We start from the raw sequence: 20,171 nt of genomic DNA, 5'->3' as shown, positions 1-20,171 counted from the left end.
GGAACTTGATAGAGTTTTAATTCCTTGTGCAGAGAGCTGGAAAGGCAAACCCTTTTCTCAGGATTTTAACGAGCAATGACACGGTTCCTAGATGTCTCAGCCATGCAACCAACTCCACGTGGCCAGCTAAGAAAAGCCGAATTCTGAGAACTGCCTCAGCCATCCTGGGTAGCCTTGCACATTTGCATACGGAGACATACATACAATCACAGGTCTGCGCAGGCACACACGTATCTGCTCTCCATGGCTAAGAACTGCGCTCGCCAATTCCTGTCCATCTCTGAGCACACAGCCCAGTGTGGGTCGTCGCCCATGGCCAGAGCCGGGCTCCAGACCCCCTTAAGAGATGACGATCTCGGGTCGGTGACAAACAAGGGAAGATGGGGACGCCTACAGGTGAGCCCAGTGATATGGCTCCTAGGGGGAACAGCTCCAAACCTCCCATTCACAGTGCTACCGCCTACAATGTCAACACCTCAGCAGGAAGAGCACGTGGCCCGCGGTGCTCCCATCTCAGGGCCGTGGAGGTAATGGGGCGGGTGGGGATGGGGGCACACTTTCCTCGCACTTACAAACATCCCACCAGGCTTTTTATGGGAAATGGCAGGTCAAGAAATGGGAGGCCAGCGGGGGCGGGAACAATGGTGACCTACTTTCCATTAAGGTTCCCTTCCGATCCTGCTCAGACATGGGACCCATTTCTACCACTCACGCCCTGGTTTGGTGGGGCCTCTGTGGAGGCTGGCGGGAAAACCCTGCACCCCAGTAGGTCCCAAACCGCAGCAGCAGGAAAGGGCAGAAGGAAACGGGAGCTCTGGGGCAGACAGTCAGCTCAGGAGTCTCCCGGCAGTTTGGCTGCGTGTGTTATGGTGGGATGTCAGGCCCATGCTGGCCAGACGTTAGGGTAACTAACCATGTACCAATATTCCTCCTCTGTAGACTCTGGAAAAGGGCTTTGATGTTCTCTTCCACTTACCCCATGAAATACCCCAAACACTACCTGCATTTGAACTCACAACCAAGCTGAATGGTGTGGCGGTCACCACGTGACGATGTGCCGTCTCTGGGGGCCAAGAGGGCAGAGAGCCTGCCAGCCTAGTCAGACAGCAAGCACGGGCCTACTTGTAGGCACACCACACCTCTGTCCAGCAGAGGTCAACCCAAACGGCCAGGCCTCTTCTGCACTGGACAATTTGGCTACTTTGGGGTTGGAAACAGAAAGCTGGTCCTGTGGCCTAGGTCTGGGAAGAAGCAGTGGCTCTGAGGGGCCATGGGCCAGCCAACCACTGCCCAGTCCTGTCTCCTTCCTGCTCCTTCCAATCGAGCCCCATCTTGGGTCCACTGGGCACAGATCTGCACCCTCCCGAAAGGAGGCCCAATGTATATAGGCTGAGCTGGGAAGGACACCTAGGAGGTGCTGGGGTCCTTCTTGAATGGCTGCCAACCTTTGCCCTTGACCAAGAGCCTGGGCCCTAATACACAAGAGAGACCACATGGGAACCAGACCCCAAGAGCGGCCAGTTGGCCCATGGACAGACAGCCGCCCAGACTCCACTCGGGATGGGGTCACAGGCCAACCGGGCCAGTGTCACTGGACACGACAGACTGTCAGAGCTGGGTGGGCTGGCCTTGTCAGTGAGGGACCAGCACAGTAGTCCTTCACTGGGGTGGAAGCTCTGGAGCCGTCCAGGTGGGAGGAGAGACCCCACCTGTGCATGGGACAGGGGCCAGTACTTTCCAATCCCCAGAGAGGCTGTGTGCGTTCCTGACGCAGACACTTCAACATTAAACAGCCTTAGATTCTTACTATATGTGAACGCGTGAGAAAGGGTGAAGTGCGCCACCGAGCGCGGCTGGCGTGTTAATATGGAAGGCAGGTGTCCGGCAGGAGGAGCTGCGGGACGGAGAGCAGGTGGTGGCGGGAGCGCCCCTATTCAGGGAAGCCTCCACCGGTGCTGCTGCGTGCGGCACAGACTTGGCAATGCACATACTCTACGCGGGCAGAGAAAGTTACCTTAAAATTAATCTCTTTACTGATATAATTAAACTTTAAATCCTGAGAAGAAAACAGAGAAAGGGAAGTATGGCGCTGGGTGTCACGTACCCAGCAACCCCCCCACCCCGGACCCGCACACACCGCAGAGCCCGGGGGAGTGCTCCCCACAGCCCGCTGGCACCACCTCCTGCCTGTGGGACAGCAGAGGGGCCCGGGCCACCCTGCAAGCACAAGGACTCCGCCCTGGATGCAAGAGCAGCTGTGGCCCGGCAGCCGCGAGCAGACTGGGCATGGGGAGGATGGGAACGGCTGGTTAGCTGGCGTCTCGCACTAGCCGCGGCACAGAGGGTTAGTGACACAGCTGCCCTGCCCTCCGCAAGGACTCAGGCTCAACCCCACGTTACTGCATATGCTCCCTGCAAGGAGCCTCACTGCCACAGGGCTCCTCCGTCACGTGGCAGAGCCGGACACCGCCTGCCCGGCCACGATGCGACACAGGGGAGCAGGGATGCCCATGTGCAGAGCTGCGCCGACACAGGCGGGATCCCCAGCTCCAGGGTCACTGCCCCACGTGGGCGCTCAGCACGCAGCGACCTTGTGGACGTTCCGCAAACAAGTCAGCAGTCGATGATACGGGTTTCCTGGTGCTGCGACCACCTCGAACACAGACTGAAAGGCCCGGCGGTCCAGCTCCTCTTCTATCTGGTGTCTGTAAAAGTCCGTGGCCACCAGGCAGAAGAGGTTAATGTCCACTTGCTCCAGCTTGCCCATCCTGCTGATGACGTGGGGAAGGCTGGCAGATGAGTCAAGGGAGCAAAGCTCAAGTGAGGGAAGAATGAATGGTCTCCCGTCTGTGCCTCTCTGGCCTCACCAGGCTGTCCTTCCCCAACACAGGTCTACACACAGGCCGCCCGGAGCAGAGGCAGGGCACCTGGACAGCAGCAGCAGCTGCCTCCCACCTCGTTCCTGCTAGCCAAGCTGGGAACGGCCAACAGACGCTGCTGCAGCAACCAGAAGCCTGGCTCTGCCCAGTGCGAAGGGGAGCCCCGAGGCGGGGGTGCTCCACTCCTCAGTACTTACCTGGCCTGGCTCCCCGCACAGTTCTATCTGCTGATGCTCCCACGGGCCCTGCTCCCACAGAGGAAGGCCAGAGCCATGGCCCCCCAGCCCAGGCCCTCCCTGGCAATGCTGAGCGAGGCCAGCCGCCAGCACCAGGACCGCTGTCTGCTCAGAGGCTCTCGTTTGTCTTGGGGGAAGGCTGCCAGAGAAGAACATCCCCTTTTGGCAGCCAGCATTTTTGGGGTGGGAACTAGATCTTTACTTAAGCCTTTCACCCGCAAGGTTGACACGAGGCACAATGGACCAGGAATAATGAAAACCAGCATCAGCCACACAGCCAACTGCACAGGGCCCGAAGGCAGGCGGGAGGAGTCCACGGGAACCTCCTGCTGCCCGGGGCACCCCTCCCGCCCCACCTCTCCCAGCGGTCCTGGTCAGTGTGGTAAACATTCGCCTTTCTGTTCTCTTACCAATGCTGCACTCTCTCGAGGCTTAAGATAAACGTCATTTGACAGCTGCATTCCTTGTAAAAACTCTAACAGAAAACAGGAACCCAGACGCTGACAAACAGAAACTACCGTGTGCCAGCCTGGACCCAGGGAAGGATACACAGCCGAGACCCATGGGCTAGTGGAAGCACTGACGAAGAAGCAGGAGAGGCTCCACACAGCCATGGCCACTGGGGTCCTCTGTGTGAAGTTGGAGAGGGACAGCATGACCCAGTCCCGGACCATGGATGACTGCCCAGTGGTGTGTAGAGTCTGGAAAACCTGAGAAAGATGAGAGGCGGGGTCATGGCAAGCTTCTGGTTCTCAAAGGTGAGGAACTAGGCCCACGGGCAAGTCTACTGGGTCAGCACACACAGATAGTAAAAGGCATTCAGTCTGAAAAGTCTGGGTGAGTCAACCTCAGGGGCCCCGGCTCCATGACCCCATGCCCTCACCTTGTACACAACAGTGGCCATGAACTGTGGGTATGGCTGCTGGTTGGACAGAAATTCTCCAATGACTTTGTTCATGACATCCTGGGGTGGGAAGAAGTCATCCAAAAACTGAGGAAGGATCCGTGCCACCACTCTGGCTTCACAGGGGAACCCTTTCCTGACCCTAAAAGGAGGGGACACAGGTCAGTCTGGCCTCACCCTGAGAAGGCCTTGTGTCTGAAACCAGTTGAGAGATGGCCTGGGCCCTAGGACATGAGCTGCAAGAGCAAAGAAGCGAAGCCCCCCCACTCCTGCTGACCTCGCTGGGGACCTACAGGTGAATGTAGACGCAGTGCCCCCACCCCATGGTGGGGGCTGACTCAGAGAGGGGTTTCCAAGTCATGCCAAGTAATAAGCAGAAAGGGTTTCAGATGGTGCCATTGGAGAGTAAAAAAAAAGCTCCTGGGAACCCTGTACACATTACGTTCATTTCCGTCCATGTCCAAATGCTTTATGACCTCCTTCTCAGCCCCCCATTCTGCTGCCACAGCACTGCAGTCAGCAAGGACCTTTCTTCTTCCTTGACTGGGCCTGTGCGCACTCCTGCTGATGCCCCTCACCCCCGAGACTTCAGTCTGCACCCCGAGGGTGGCCACGTGAGTATGTATGGAGGGCCATACACTGCGGAAAGTGCCAGAACTGACTCAGAAACTGGACCCGTGCCCCCTTCTAGGTGTGCTCAGATCCCCTGCTGCAGATGCTGGCTATAGCCTGGCACATGTGAGGCTGCTGCTCTGGGTGACGCCCACGGCTGTCCCCATCTCGTGTCTGGAGCATGACCAAGTAGCACACCTGAGGGCACTCACTAAAACACTGGTCTATTTGGTTAGCACTGGGGCACAAAGTCCATGAAGACAGGGACCTGAATGTGGGCTCCCCTGCCTGCCACCCAGCTGTGGCCCGGCTTGACAGATCTGTGTAGAATGGAAGAATGGCTATAAATACTCATTTTAAATTTCAACACAGAAATAGACTGTAGTGCTTGGCTTTCCATAATACCTCATGGCCCAAGTGGACACAGGGACAACCTTGCTCAGTGTGCTCCAGTGAAAGCCAGATGCTTCTGGCAGACCGAGTTGAAGGAATAGGACAGGTTGAGCGGCACACAATGGGCCTCCCAAGGCCACAGACACATCATGTCGCCTGGGCTGGGATGCCTGGGTCAGAACCGGGGACCCTGTCCTGGGGAAAGAGCTTGGCAAAGTGCCTAACCCATTTTCCAGAACTAGCAAGCCGAGACAACCCTGGACACAAGCGCATGAAGTAGGGGAAGGCGGGGATTAACTACAAGCCCCCAGAAGCACTTCTGTTTACTGTCTAAATGTTTGTCATAGTCCACTCAACACTAGCCCTGAAGTTACCACTAATGCTGCTCAAAGGCTGGGCCCCCACGCCCCAGGGGTAGGCAGCCGAGCGCGTTCTGACCACGAGGTTCTTCTCCCATGAAGGCAGCAGCGTGTGATGGATGTCTTCAGGATTACTCAGAAGTCCATGTGCAGGACTTGTCTCGTTAACAAGCTCCCCCTAACGCCTCCATGCTGATGGGTGCTCCCCGCCACCTTCACGAGAGATGGGCGAGCACTCAGCCTGACCTCAGAGCTGGTCAACCCCAGACTCCTGGGTGCTGAGCTCGAAGGATGGCCCACTGCCGCAGAGCCTTGAATGTGGTGTGTGCCGGGTCGGGACACAAGTAGGAAGCTAGAGGACCACAGGGGCAAGGCTGAGAGGAGAGCGGGTGCGTGGGAAGGCAACTGCCTCCAGCGAGCACGCCAGGGCAGCTCAGGGCAAAGGTGGGCTTCATTTCTTACCTGTCAAAAAGAACAGACACGCGCTCCATTGCCACAATCACTGACTCGCTGTCTGGGGTCGCAGGGCTGGGGTCTGAGCTTCTGCCCGGACTGAGTTTCTCCTTTCCTGAAACAAATCGTTCAGTACTATTATGTTTTGAAGACTGTGCCTTGAACTCACAGCAGTTCAACAAACCCTGGGAGATGCTGTGAAGCCAGCTGAAGGGAACTCTCAGCAGCCCAGGGCCCGACCCAGGTACACAGGGCTCGGTGGTCAGTCTGCAGACCTGCTCCCCAGGCTCGGCTCTGAATGAAGCCTGTACAGCAATGTGACCTTGAGCCCATTACCCCATGATCCCAGACTCTAGATCTCTCCCAAATACCAGGGAGGCCCCATGGTCTGTGTCCCAAGAATGAGAATGCTTCTCTCTCACAGAGACAGGAGGCCCATGTGGCCTGGAGCCCGGGGTCACTAACCTGCCAGGCCCGGGTGGGCCTGGGCCAGTCTCTGGGGCCCCACAGCTCACCTGTGTACATGCAGGTAAGCATCAGGCCCAGGGCGGCCATGGCCCGGTGTGGGCTGTGCACATTCACTCTGTCCACACTCAGCTTGACCAGGGACTCCGCATCCAGCCGGCAGAGTTGTTCTGAGAGCAGGAGGCGCTCCAGGCCCCGCAGAACGCAGTGGTAGATGATGGATGGGGTGGATTCCTCACTTCCGGACAGCATCACCCCACACATCTGAGTGAGAAGAATTACTTCTGGGTCAGGCCTCTGTGGCTCGTGCCTATTCCCCAAATCAAAATGACCTGACCGTTCCCCTCCACGGGTGACCGTGTGTGCACGCCCACTCCTGTTCCAGAGCAGGCCGCCCCAGGCCACTCACCTGTATGATTGAGGCTGAGAACTCTGGGCCCACGTCCAGAGGATAGTTCTCGATCAGGTAGAAGGCGGTGGCGCACATGACCAGCACATGCTGCTGGCTGTGAATGTTCACGCAGCTGAAACCATGAGGTGAGGACCAAGCTGATGGTATGTGCTGTCCCTGTATCTCAGGGACCTCGGCCCCCGTCCCCACGGAAGGGTGCCACCCTGGGCCCCACCACCTGATGTGTGATCCACCCTACCCTATCCCACATGGAGACCCCACAAGGCCACTCATACTCACTGGGCCACCGCCTTGAGGTTGGAGAGGAGATAGTCGCTGATGACTGGTACGAGCTGCTTTGCTGTCTCGTCCAGAAGGTCGCACTCCAGCACATAGAGAGCACCGTGCAGGGCCCCAACCTTGCTGGGCAGGTGGCTGCTCCTCAGCGTGCTCTCTAGCAGCCGGCTGACTGGCTCTGCCACAGCCTTGTCCTAGGGCACGGGCACAGGGGCAGAGGTTAGCCCACCACAACGGGAGAGACTGAGGAGGGGCTGACCTCATGCTATAGAGGAAGACAGTATACTGCGAGGACTTTGCTGGAGAGGCCTGCACAGCACTGGCCCTAGGCAGGCGCCTGGGCTCCTGGCCATCGGGAGCCTTCTCAGCTCCTCAGACATGCCCCCCACCCTGTCTGCACCCACTCTACAGTCGGTGCCAACACCCTTTCCTCCTGTCCCCTTCCCACGCTGCAGTCAGCACCAACAGCTCTGCGGTTGGAGCTGAGCCACGGAGAAGGGCCCACAGGATTAGCCCTGGCGAGAGCCCTGCTCTGCGTCTCTCATGAGCTTCCCCGGAAGAAGGGATGCCACATGTGTTGTCACACGGCGCTGCTGGGAACAGAGTGTGTCCCACCTGACTCCCCGGGAGAGGATGCTGGCTGCTGGTGCCTGTTTCCTCTGGACTTCGTCCCTCCAAGGCCCCCCACCCCGTACCTGTTCCCTTCACTATTTTGCCTTATCTGTGTTCACCGGGATAAACCTCCAGCTGTGAGTATATGTGAATCTTCCCAGCAAAAACCCAGGGTGGTCTTGGGGACCCTGGACAGTAGTCTACACCGACCTGGACCAAAATGTTACCTGTGTTCTTTCAGTGCCCAAGACCGAGTGGTGCGCCACAGAAACCAAGCATGCCACACTCCTCCCTCCAGACTCACTCCTTCTTGGGGAAGAAGCAGCTGCAGAAAGCAGCATGGGGGTGGGGTGACCTTAGTGCTCATGAGCCACCCCCCACCCGGCTGGGAAATGTGGCTCTCGCCACCAAGGGTTCCTGTGAGCCAATGCGCACATGCCAGGGTGGGGTGCTGCCTTCCCAAGAACCCCTCCCAACCAGAGGCCAGCCCCTGCCTCTGCAAACCCCAGCAGGACCTGCCATGAGAGAGGCATGGTCCCCAACGCTGTGGAAATATGTGGCTACAGAGCCCCCACCTTCATGGGGACATCTGCGAGCACGTCAGGACAGGGACAGTGTGAACATGCAGCGATTGCCTCAGGATCTTCTGAAAAATGCTTTTAACTTATTCAATTTATTGACAACACAACATTTGTCTAGGGGGATCTGGGCCTGAGTACAAAAACACAATTAGGATGAAAATGCAGCCAGCAGCTGAAATCCCCCACAAAGACAAAAAAGACCCTTTCAAGTCCAGCTTTCACGTGTCTCTCGACACCCAGAGAGCACACACTTTGAAGTGACGTGCTCATGGGGGCAAGCTGATGGGCTCATTGTTCCTGCTCCTGGATGGTGGCTCCACAGTTGACAGCCACCCAGGATGCAGGGTACCTGCCCGGGCACTTGGGATCAGAGGCACAAATTCAACAGGGGCCACAGCCAGGAAGGGCAAGAGGCAGGGCTGCAGGCCACAGATGTGGGCCCACACCTCTGCTACGTCCTGTGTGACCTGGTCTTGGCCTTCTCCACAAAGGGCTGGGTGGGGGAGACCTGCCGCAGCACCAGGACAGACAGAACCGCATGGGGATGTGGAGGAGGCAGCCCCCACGTGTGGGATAGATGGAGGAGTCCCTGTTGCCAACAGGAGGCTGAGCCCCAGGGTCACTGGCAGCAGCTACGTAGCCGAGAGCACAAGCCAGCTTGGCGCTGTCTGGAGGCCAAGCTTTCGTCCCTGACAAGCTAACAAAGGCAGGGCCTGTGCACAAACATGTTCATGTGCCCACAGCCTATCTGGTGAGCGGACACCACGTGAGGGTGCACAAAGAACGGCGTGCACCCCACTGGCCCAGTTCTCGTCAGTTAGCTGCGGAGTAAGAAAGGACTCACTAGTAGACCATGTGCCCTCCTGCCAAGAAGAGACCAGAGCACCAGACTATGGGGGAGGACATGCAGGGTTTCTAGGGTAACATGGCCCCCAGGAGGGAAGCTCCAGTGAGAGGAAGCACAGGGGTCTTGGGGGGAGGGGCATGGGCGATTGGAGGAGGAGCCATCACATTTCTACTGCCTGCACCCCTGGCTCCTGGGGAAGATGGGTCACTGTGATGACCCGGACCTAAGGGGTACTAGAGCCCTAAGCCGAGGCTTGCCCACACAACACACTTCACCATGACCCACGAAGAGGCAGATGACCTCCAGCCCGTGCCAGGTTGTCCAAAGCCGAGGCTACACCTGTGGACAACACCAGGCGGCCGACCCCAGGTGGCTCCCACAGCAGCCCACACTTACCATCCCGAGGACAGCAGCCGCCTTGCAGGTGGCAGGCACCAGGTATTGGGTGAGAATCTCGTCTTCGGCAGGGTGCACCCTCCGCAGCTCTGTGAGCGCCGAGTACATCATCTCAAACTGGGTGCGCTCCGTGAACAAGTCCGACACCACCAGGAGCTGGGGGCACAGGACGTTCAGACAGCAAGTAAGCAACAACATCCAAAATGCACATGCTGGGTACCCAAAGGAGTCCTGGCCAGGTATGCAAGTGGCCCCCATGGAAACCTACAACAGAGGCGTGAACAGACCAGGCGAAGGACTGGTCACCGAGTAGCCTCTGAAGAATGCTTCTGTGCTACAATGCCCAGGGAGAGTTGACACCTGGATCTGTCACAACCGCGGTGCCACTGAAAAGCCCTTCAACTGCTTTTCTGCAAAACACCAGGCCTCCCTTAGGTCCCCCCTGCCCCATAGCACTGGGGTACAGGCTCTCCAAAGCCCTGGACAGAGAAATGGGCCACTATTTCAGAAATAAATGCTTGGATGATTCCATCTCCCCAAAATGTTGAGTTCTCAGAGGCTCACTTCTTCCCCCATCACCTGGCACGCAGGCAGAAGCGCTGCCCTCCTCAGAGGCCTGGGCACAGGCCACACGGCGCTCAGTGAGACCCCGGCAGCAGCAGTGCTGAAGGCGGACACAGCAGACACTGGGGTGCCTCCCAGGCCTCTTAAGGTTGGAACTGCTTCCGTGGTAACATGGAGACCCTGTCTGCCTTTCTACTCTCTTCTGACCATAGAGAGGACTTTTCTAGAAATCCTTTGATATTAGACTGAAGGCAGAGCAGACATAAGAATCCAACTCTTGGGGTGCCTGGGTGGCTCAGTGGGTTAAAGCCTCTGCCTTCAGCTCAGGTCATGATCCCAGGGTCCTGGAATTGAGCCCCACATCGGACTCTATGCTCAGCAGAGGCTTTTTTTTTTTTTTAAAGATTTTATTTATTTATTTGACAGACAGACAATGATCACAAGTAGGCAGAGAGGCAGGCAGAGAGAGAGGGGGAAGCAGGCTCCCCACCAAGCAGAGAGCCTGATGTGGGGCTCGATCCCAGGACCCTGAGACTATGACCCAAGCCAAAGGCAGAGGCCCAACCCACTGAGCCACCCATGTGCCCCAGGCAGAGGCTTTAGCCCACTGAGCCAACCAGGCGCCCCTCCAACTCTCTTTTTAAAAAATCAGTCAAGAGATTTGCAAAAATGTAAAACAAGGCTCGTCTTACTAATTGTTTAAGAAGTGCTATTTTAAAATAAAAATCACTGTTATTTTAAATGGATAAATAAAAAAAACCCTTATTACAGGTGCTTACTATTTATTGATTTTTGGAAAAAAAAATCAGGTTGTAAACTTTCACTACACATTAAAAAGGAGGTTTTGGGTATTTCCCCTTGACAAGGTATCTAATGATTTAAGAACCGTAAAAGCTGCGTACTGGCAAGAACCAGGCTCAAAGTCGTTGCCTGCCATTACTGGATGGAGGCATGTCAGGGCTGGAGCCCCCCCATGGCAGAGACCGTGCAGACGCCTCTAGCTGGCTGGACCATGGGCAGGAAGCAGGGACTGAATTCGTGGGCTCCAAACTCTCACTCACTTCCTGCTACATGATGGTATGGAGGCGAAGACAGTGGCTCACAAGGAACTATTTGTAAACCACACGATTCCACTCCCAGTTTGGTGAACAACGCAGACCCAGTCCTCGCACAAATGCCCTTTGGGGTCTTCAATTGCGCAGGAGGCCGAGTCCACAGAGAGAACAACTGCCCACACAGGAGCTTCTCAAAGGGGGTGTGGAGGCAGGACTGAGAGTCCAGCTCCCATCTAATAAAGCAAACGGTTACGAGATGGGCCCTTAAGGTGGACGTGGCTAAGCAAGGGGGCCTTCAGAGCCTCCCCATGTCATGACGCACACGGCAGTCTCACCGGCGAGAGATCAGAAACGTACAAAGCGGCCCCTCCCTGGGCTGGAGAAATAGGATTTCACCCTCCTGTACCTGCAAGCCGCTAAGAGCGCCCTCCCAGGTTCCCAGAGACCGTGGACTATGTGACTGTGCGCAGCATCTGTACTGCTGCGGACGTGTGAGCGCGGGCATGCCAACTACCCGAGTGCCGCGCCTGTGGGGGAGCAGGGAAGGCGAACTTACAGATCGAACCACTTCACTGATCAGGATGATGGGCGTCCTTCGGGCTGAACCTGACGGCAGGATCCAGCGACTATACAACTCGAGCAGAAACTGGGAGCAGGAGTGGATATCAACCCCCGCCCGGTGCTTCCTGCAGAGTGAAACCAGAGGGGCGACCACCCCACCACACACAGATGAGACACTCATGTCAAACAGTACCCCAAACAAATCAAATAACCCAGAAGAAACCTCAAATTGTAGAAATGAAGGGCAGATGGGAGACCTGGAGTTGACGGGTGACGTGGGTGGTGACGCCGGGGCAGGGACATCGGCTTCCTCCTCTTCCTCTTCCTCCCACTCCTCCTCTCTCAGGGGCGTGATACTGTTCCCCAGCCAGACGGAGTGAATGGACACCTTGGGGAGACAAGGCCGTGGGCTCAGTGCTCAGGCGTGGAGTTGTCCCGAGCTGCAGGCCCCCCGCTTCCTCTTGCTTCTGAAGATGGTGGCAGAGTGCTGGGACAGGAGTCCTCCCATCCACCAGGGCACCTCCCCGTGCACCCAGTTCACACAGGCCCCGTGCTCCCACACGTCTGTTGGCATGGAAGTCCTCTGGCATGCAGAGCTGGTGAGCCCCGTCCACATACCAGCCCAACTCCCATTCAGCACAAACATCGTTTCCCCCTCAGATCCCATCAGCCGTGGGGGTCCTGGCACGGGGGGTGGGCTGTTTGGAGGCGGCTGCCTGAAGGCTGCCACAGACGGACTGGGAACCACGAAGCCTCAGAGCCAGCTTCGGGCCTCGAGAGAGGGCGGCCCTTCTGCTCCCTTCCCTCCCCAGAAGTCAGTGATCGCTCGGTACAGAGGGACACGGGAGCCGCCTGGTTGTCTAGTCTAGTCTAGCCTACGGTCGGGGCTCCACTCCGGGTGGCTGTGCGTAAACACAGAAGCTCAAGAAGGAAGGCAATGGGGCTACTGCTTCTGGATCCAAGAGGAGGTCAGGCACCCCCAGAGAGCCAAGGTAGCTCCCTCAAAGCCTGTGCCTCAGAAACCTACTTCTGTAGAACCACCGATACTGAGCCCCAACAACCAGATTTATCTCGGGCAGAAACGTCTCGGCAAGGACAGCATGGAGAGCCTGGCTGTGGCTCCTTGTTCCTGGAGGAGTGTGTGTGAGCAGGAGAGGGTAGGACGGAGTGGGCCTGGGGGCTCTGCCTCGAGTCTGTGCCAGGGGCCACTGGGGATGCCCACGGGACAATCAAGTATTTCCAACACCTGCTCTGGCCAATGTCCCCTGAAACAAAAGCTAAAAAGGAAACAGTCCTGTGTAACTGCTAAGTAAACCAGTAAGGTGTGAGAGAACACAAATGTGGACAGGGCAGCCGACGGGCCACCCATGGGTGTCCCCTCCACCCGCACACATGTCCTCTGGCTCCTCGGCCTGCACTATCATATGTGTCACTGACCTGCCTTTCTCACAAGGACACAAAACACACAGCTCAAAGTGACCCATCCAGGAAGCTGTTGCCCTGGTGCCCAGAGCCGCCCCATCTGCTGCACTGGGTTATGTGGCCCCACTTCCCTCTGAGTTGGCAGCAGGGATGCCTGGGGCCCAAACCGAGCAAGGGCCCTACTGTGTGTTCACCACACCCAAGCCTGGCGGTCTAACGCCTGACTCATACCACCTCGCTGCACTTATACACACTCACATCACTACAGACACAAGATCCTTACATCATCTTTGGAGAAGAGAATATAAATGAGAACAAATAAAAGAAAAGCCCTCCTTTTATTTAAAAAATGCATGTAATTTTTCTGGATGCATCCAATGGCCCAAATTCAGGGCAGACAAGAACGAGTGAGGATAGCAGGGGGACATGCCCTGGCTGCTCGAGGCAGGGGAAGCCGCCGCCGATACTGACCTGTCCAAGCTTGTAGCTCATGTTCCCCAGTTCCCGCTCGGGGTTGATCTGTAGCAGGAGCTTGTCGTGGCTGATGAGGGCACCTGGGGGGTGACAACACCGTGAAGGCCATCCTGCATGGAGCCTGTCCAGCAGCACCCACCCCGAGAGGCAAGGAGGACAGCTCTGCAGAGCCCCGAGGGCCTCTGGGGCCTTCTCGGGCAGGCCAGCGCGGCCATGCTGAGTTGGCTCCCTCTGTAACACAGGAATAGCCAACTGCTCGGGAACCCACTGGGGGTGAGTGGCCAAGACGTCGGTCAATAGCTGCAGGTGGGGCTGTGGCCCAGCAGGTCTGCACTCTGGGGGCCCTGACGACAATGTCCATGGGCAGCACCTCCTGGGACCCTGCCCTGTGTCTAGGCTGTCCAGCTGCACCCACCAGATACCCGCACTCAACCCATCTTTTCTACAACCACTGTCTTTCACACACTCTGCACCCTAAACAACCCCCAGCCAGAGGTCCCTGGCTAACCCTCCACCAGATCCAGCGTACACGTGCCCCATACCAAGAGACTCCTGCCCCCATGCCCCTGGGGTGTTCGCACCTCTCCAGGCACCCACTTGCCCCAGCTCCTGTGACAGTGAGTGAGGCCACCTCTCTCTCCTAGGGGCACAAGCTGCTCAAGGGACCCAGGGCCATCGAGTGCACGCTCCTGAGCATGGTCCAGTGCTCCAGTAAATGTCTAGTGTCTGTACGGCCACACAGAATGCTCTCCAGGTAAAGCTCTCAGGATGCTTACAATCACAGGACCTAACAACCCCTAAAATAGACTAGGTAATCAAAAAAAACGCTTTCTGTTCCACAAAAAACCTGTGTATTAAAACAACTACAACAAAAAAACCACAAAAAAAACCTCCCACAACCCCCCCCCCCACCAAAGTTCCTTCTTTTAAGCCCGGGGGACAAATTTCAGTGCCCATTACATGGCAGGCACATAGCCCGTAGGCCCAGACAGAACAGGTGTTCCTGGCCAGTGGCAGATATAGGGCAGGGGAGGGGAGGACAGCAGGGGGCAGGGAGCTCAGCCCCAGAGATGCCCAGCCCCAAGGGTCTCTCGCCATAGTGCTCTCTGCTTTGAAGCTGGAGAGTCACAGGAGTCACTGAGGAACTCTGTTGATTTTTCCCGGGAGCAACTAGTTCAACTTCTACCCTCCCAGGAGCACCGCTTGTCTCAGGCTGAGTGCTGCTCCACTCCTCATGGCCTGACTGGTGAGGGACAGCATTCCAGTTCAGTTCCAGACTCGAGCTCCTCAATACCACTATGCTCGCCTAGCCCTGAGTGAGACAGGTACTCATAAATTAGAGCTGTGCAGTGAGTACCACAGCCTCCAAAGACACTTCCAGTCCTCTGCCTGACCAGTGATGTTATTATCTTGGTCACATGTTAGTTCTGGCCCAGGGACAAATGGCCCCTCTTCCCACAGGTACCTGTCGTAGCTGGAGACAGAGAAGGGACGGGGTCCCACGCCTGGTATAAGTGATGGGTGGCGATGTTCTCTCTCTTTGAAACCATTGCTTGGATTTCCTGCTCTACAATTCCTCGGATAATACTCAGCTTCCTCCCAAACCTAAAATTCAGAACAAAGGTTAAAGAATATCTTGCTTCCTTTCAAAATCCTAAAAGCAAAAACCTCAAGGCTTCTTCCAGCTTTGCCTACAGGAAACAAGCCCCTGTGATCAGAAAGGACACTCCCTCTGAGGGGACTCCTGTCCACGTGGCCTTATCTAGTTCTTGCTCTGCTAGTCTGCCCTAAACACTCAGTGATCTCAACTGTCACAGGTCACTGAATCCCTTCTGGATTTGCATTCCGTATGGTGAGGCTACATGCTATATGCAAAAGTGTGCTGTTTGTCATTCTGGAAACAGACCAAAGGGCCCGGGGTGAAGGCGCTGGTCACTCTGGGCAGGGCAGACAGGTGCCTCACTGTTCCCACCTGGTGTCGAGGGCTTTCAGGGGCTTGTTCCGGGGCTGCTGCTCCAAGCAGCTCACAGCAGGGTTGCCGGCCACAGGCACAGTCATTGCACTCAGCACCAGCGATGTGATGGCCTGCACAGCCAGGACATTGATCTGGGTCCTCTCTGTGTCTTCCTGGAAGGAGAGCCCACACTTCATCAAGTCACGAGCGTCCAGACACCGGAAACCACTTCTGCCCCTACCTGCACACAGAACCCGAAGGCCATGGTTCTCAGGTCACAGGGTCTTATGGGGAGCCTCGAGTGCTGTAGAGGGACATGCCTTCCCAGCAAGGATCCTGTTTTTTGGTTTGGTTTTTTTTTTTTTTTTTTTAAGATTTTATTTATTTATTTGACAGACAGAGATCACAAGTAAGCAGAGAGGCAGGCAAAGAGAGGGGGGGAAGCAGGCTCCCTGCTGCTCAGAGAGCCCAATGTGGGGCTCGATTCCAGGACCCTGGGATCATGACCTGAGCCAAAAGCAGAGGCTTTAACCCAGTGAGCCACCGAGGCGTCCCAAGGATCCTGTTTTGTCTGCCTAAGTTCCCCACATCTGTGACTTGAAAGAAATCTGATGGCTGATGTCTGTCTTTCAAGGCAAGGTCACCTACAAATCTCCAAAGGCAAATTACTTTTTAAGAAATTGCCCTTCAATTTTCTCCCTCATTTAGGAACTCTGCATATGACAACCTGTTAGTTCTATACATGAATTTAAAGACACTCGTGATTTCTGACACATTTACTCTTTGAACTGACATTTCTATGAGTTTGTGCCACATTTCTATTTGATGGCTTTCAGTATCTCAGGCTTTGCCTTATCAGAATGTGGCTTGTACTGACAGTACAGGAATGTGATGCATCCGAACATTCTAAGAAGCCCCACCAGTCAAACAAACACAGGTAGGTACCCGTATCCACGGCCTTTACCACGTGCCTTTTCATTCTGATCCAACCTACATGCTGTACGTAAACTCTGATAGGCAGAACTCAAACATACTTCCCAGAAAAGGTATAGCCCTACTGACCCTAAATGCAGAATGTGGCAGCCGCTGGCCATCAAGGCCACTGCAACTTCAAGGGGATTTGCTCCTGCTCTGCAATGTTAGTCTAGACTAGACTGGCCACCCTTGTAAACCTAAGTCAAGACCAAAACAACGAGCCTTCTGCCCTTCTTCGGTCCCCCACGAACAGGTCACCAGCTGCCTCGACTGCCCAGGTGCCAGCCAGGGGCTGTGCAGGCCCGCACGTGGCCTTACTTCTGGTGGGCTCTCCTCCTGCTCCATCACCAGGGGCTGAGTCACCAGGACACCAAGGAGGGTGGCCCACGTCTCCTCGAACTGAGTGCGGCTGGTCCAGCCTAGGAATGCAAATGTTATGTGAGACAGAGTCACCCACTCCCCAGCCTCGATGTGACGTGGCAGCTGGGCTGCGTGGCTGCAGCTGGAATAGGCCCCACCCCTAGGGTCGACACGCAGCTGCCCCCTTGAGCTGCATGCCGGTTCAGAGATGCAGCCACACTGCCAGCTCCATTCCATCCACAAAGAAACAGAAGAACACACGTCTGAGGCCACACGACAAGCAAGGGGCACCATCTCTACCCCTGCTGTGAAGACACAGTGAAGAGAAGGGACGTCCCAGCAGCAGGCCACATCCGAGTGGGTCTGAGCTGCTCCTGCCCTGCTCACTGGAAGGCTCCCAGGTCTTCCCCAAAGACAGAGCGCAGCCTGAAGCTGCAAGCTGCACAGCCATGTCCAGACAGCAGGCCCCCAGACTGCACGCTTGGTGCGGGAGCCATGCGTGCCCTGTGACTTTTCAGAGAAGCTGCTGAAAATAAAGAACTTATGGCAATGGTTTCTCTGATTCTGTCTAAAGAACAGATCAAAAGGGTGTCACCCAGTGCGGGTACTCGTGTCTGGCAGAGGTGTGCCTATAGGTCACCCTCAAGCACCGTCACCACCAGCGCCCCTCAAGGGGAGGGCTGAGTGCCATGCTTCCTATTCCCACACGTGGCCTGGGAGGTGGCTGTGGCCATGCCACTTGCACTCGGGCTACAAGGAACAGGAGGGGGTACTGAAGGCCAGAAAACCAGAGCAATAAACTTGAGGATCTTCTTTTAAACTGGAAGTGGGGGGATTAGGTGCAGCAGACAGATGTTTACACAGTTTATTTAGGGGAAAGGAGAAGAACGGACAAAGACAAAGGCAAGGGAGAAGCCAACAACAGAAAGAGACTGTGGAGCTGCCCGGGGTCCCTCCTGCAGGTCTGAGTAAGGACTCAAGCACAAGGGTGCCTGAGCAAGGATGGGAGGGACCGCACACAGGGGCCAGCCAGGAGACCGCCTGGGAACCACCTCGAGGACGGGAGAGAAACGAAGCTGCCTGAGGTAGTCTTGGATCACTGCTGAGACTGCACTTCAGACACGGTAACCAACTGCTTGCTTCACTCAAAGGCAAAGGAGAGGCAAGACAGATCTAGCTACCTGAACCTTATGGGATCGAGAGGAGCACAAATTCTGCAGAACCCTGAGAGCACGGGGTCACAAGGACAAAGGGCAGACCTCATGGGCAGGTGGGGTACCCATTCCAGATGCTTCAGGAAACACCACAGCCGGACACAGCCACTCGGGACCTACCAACTACAGCCCTCCCACTGGATCGGGCCTCCAGCCATGAAATGAGGACAAAAAGGCAAGGCACTGTGGGCTGCAGGAAGTAGAGAAGCCACCCGGCGGGAAACCACAGAGGTTGTCCTTTACTGATGACAGCGCCAGTCGTGTCTCATTTGGCTTCCGAATCTATTAACGATGCTAAAGGCCTGACACTGGGAGTTCTAGAGCCTAAGATGCCTGTCCCCATCGTCCGGGGGGAGTTCTGTCTCACACAATGAAGCCCCCCTTCCCCTGCTCCCTCCACCTGCTCACCCTGCACCCAAGGGAATAAGAGCTGCTGAGCTGGGCTGTGTGTGATCTGCCACCAGGGGCCTGTCCTGACTTCTGACAGGCCTGCTGTGTGAAGATGTGGTGTTAAACACCCATCCCGTCTCTCTCACACCCCCAAACACTGCACCAACCTGGGGAGCATTTTTCACGGTGACAGTTGGTATTCACCTTGGAATGTACTCACACATGACTGTATCAAGCCCTACATCCCCTGTGGAACAGACGAGAGGAACTAGGCACTCTGAGGACTAACAATTTTGGAAGAAAAACCCAGGCTACCTAGTGCATTGATGCGGTAGATGAACTCTTTAAAGACTTCCTTCTCCTGGAGGAACTCTACCGGGATCTCAGGGAAGGCTGTGCCAAAGTCCCCTCCTGGCTTGGGCGACCATCCGAGCTTCCAAACCTGAGAAGACAAAAAAGAAACAGAGTGACCCCAGTCAAGACAGGACAGCCACACTTTGAGGACACCATGAAGCATCCTTTCTCTACCCCCGGTCTCTCTCTGGAGGCCACGTGCCTACCGACAGCTCACACAGACATTCCTGAAAGCAAGCACACCATCCTTCCGAAAAACAGCTTCCACGCGCTGCCCAAGATCTCCTACACTCCCACTTCCCTGACCGCCACAACCCACCCCACACCTCCCCAGCTGGCTGTTCCCCAGTCAGTTCTCCAAAGTCCATGATGGCAGCCCCCGGGACGCAGCCAGGAGCAGCCCTGCCCCCAAACAGCAGCTGGTGTGTTAGATAAAGATGGGCGTCAGATGAGGTTTGGCTGTGCGCAGAAAGAGTCCCTGGTGGGTGGGCACAGAGAGCCGCACCATCCACACTTGTCACCTCCACCAACACAGGGCTAACCTGAGGCAGAACCGAGGTGGTCCTAGCAGCTGAAGAAGCCACCCCTCCAGCCAGCGGAGCAGACCCGTCAGCTCCCAATGCCCCAGGCGCACGCGTGGGGGCCTCAGAGACATGGCCAGCCCACTTCCGCAGTGCCACTGCCTCTCAGTTGGTTCAGGAAGACACAAGGTCTCTCTCTCACAGCGTCACAGACCTGCTCTGCACACCCTGACAGGGTGCCCTCCTGGTGGGGCCCTGGTGCAGGCTGCTCCACCAGTGAAGACCCCGGCTGGAGGAGCACCCCTTACAGCCTGGGCCCCAGACCCTGCGCCATCACGTCTGGTCCAGGCACTGAGACCTCTAGGACGGGGCTTTCACACAGTGGCTCCCCACGCCCCTCTAGAGGAGCAAGCTGGCTCCAGACCTACAGAGACGTCCTGCATGTACTGGGGGGGCAGTCTGCCCTGTGTCTCCCACTCACATACTGGCAGAGAGGCTGTGCCCAGGGGCAGGCACAGGTCCTTTCGAGGCAGATGCAAGCCCCCTTCCTCTTGGTCCCTGCTCACCTTGACCTGAGGCCATGCCGTGTTCACCCGGTGCCCCTACTCCTTGTCTCTGCAGCTTCCCCGGGGAGAGGCTGTCCGGCCACCATTGACCCCCAACCCACTCACACTAAGCCCTTCCTGCTACCTGAGACAGACTGTGGACACATGCCGACTTGAAACTGATTCCGAGGACAATCGGAAATCAGGAGTTTCAAAAGTGGTCATGCCTAGATGGCCGAATGGTATCAGACGGTGCCTGAGCCCAGAGGCAAATACCCCAGGGGCACGATTTCCATCCACTGTTAACCAAGGGTGCAGACTTACCCTCTAATCGCGCCTGACCCTGAGGACCAACTA

At 56.4% G+C, this 20,171-nt stretch overlaps 1 protein-coding gene across 4 annotated transcripts in view; it reads right to left on the bottom strand.

Annotated features, from left to right (window-relative positions):
- Positions 1 to 2,010: 2,010 nt before the first annotated feature.
- Positions 2,011 to 20,171, bottom strand: part of HTT (huntingtin) — a 136,323-nt gene continuing 118,162 nt past the window's right edge. For 2 of the 4 annotated variants that reach the window (XM_045075081.1, XM_045075085.1), the window contains 15 exons: positions 18,710 to 18,836; positions 16,749 to 16,849; positions 15,474 to 15,628; positions 14,967 to 15,106; positions 13,499 to 13,581; positions 11,863 to 11,993; positions 11,601 to 11,730; positions 9,426 to 9,581; positions 6,993 to 7,183; positions 6,711 to 6,825; positions 6,352 to 6,565; positions 5,846 to 5,951; positions 3,999 to 4,161; positions 3,665 to 3,825; positions 2,011 to 2,789 (listed from right to left, as the gene is read on the bottom strand). In XM_045075081.1, the coding sequence (XP_044931016.1) occupies positions 2,576 to 2,789; positions 3,665 to 3,825; positions 3,999 to 4,161; positions 5,846 to 5,951; positions 6,352 to 6,565; positions 6,711 to 6,825; positions 6,993 to 7,183; positions 9,426 to 9,581; positions 11,601 to 11,730; positions 11,863 to 11,993; positions 13,499 to 13,581; positions 14,967 to 15,106; positions 15,474 to 15,628; positions 16,749 to 16,849; positions 18,710 to 18,836 (2,187 nt within the window). In that variant the 3' untranslated portion in view covers positions 2,011 to 2,575. Of the gene's footprint in view, positions 2,790 to 3,664; positions 3,826 to 3,998; positions 4,162 to 5,845; positions 5,952 to 6,351; positions 6,566 to 6,710; positions 6,826 to 6,992; positions 7,184 to 9,424; positions 9,582 to 11,600; positions 11,731 to 11,862; positions 11,994 to 13,498; positions 13,582 to 14,966; positions 15,107 to 15,473; positions 15,697 to 16,748; positions 16,850 to 18,709; positions 18,837 to 20,171 lie in introns of those variants that run through there. The other 2 variants (XM_045075083.1, XR_006605262.1) reach the window with 2 other exon arrangements.

The sequence above is a fragment of the Mustela putorius genome, unplaced genomic scaffold, assembly GCF_011764305.1.
Source record: "Mustela putorius furo isolate JIRA1106 unplaced genomic scaffold, ASM1176430v1.1 tig00000083_pilon_pilon_pilon, whole genome shotgun sequence".
NCBI classification, from domain to species: Eukaryota; Metazoa; Chordata; class Mammalia; order Carnivora; family Mustelidae; genus Mustela; species Mustela putorius.
The sequence above is the reverse complement of the archived record's forward strand: the minus strand, read 5'-3'. Positions and strand labels throughout refer to the sequence as shown.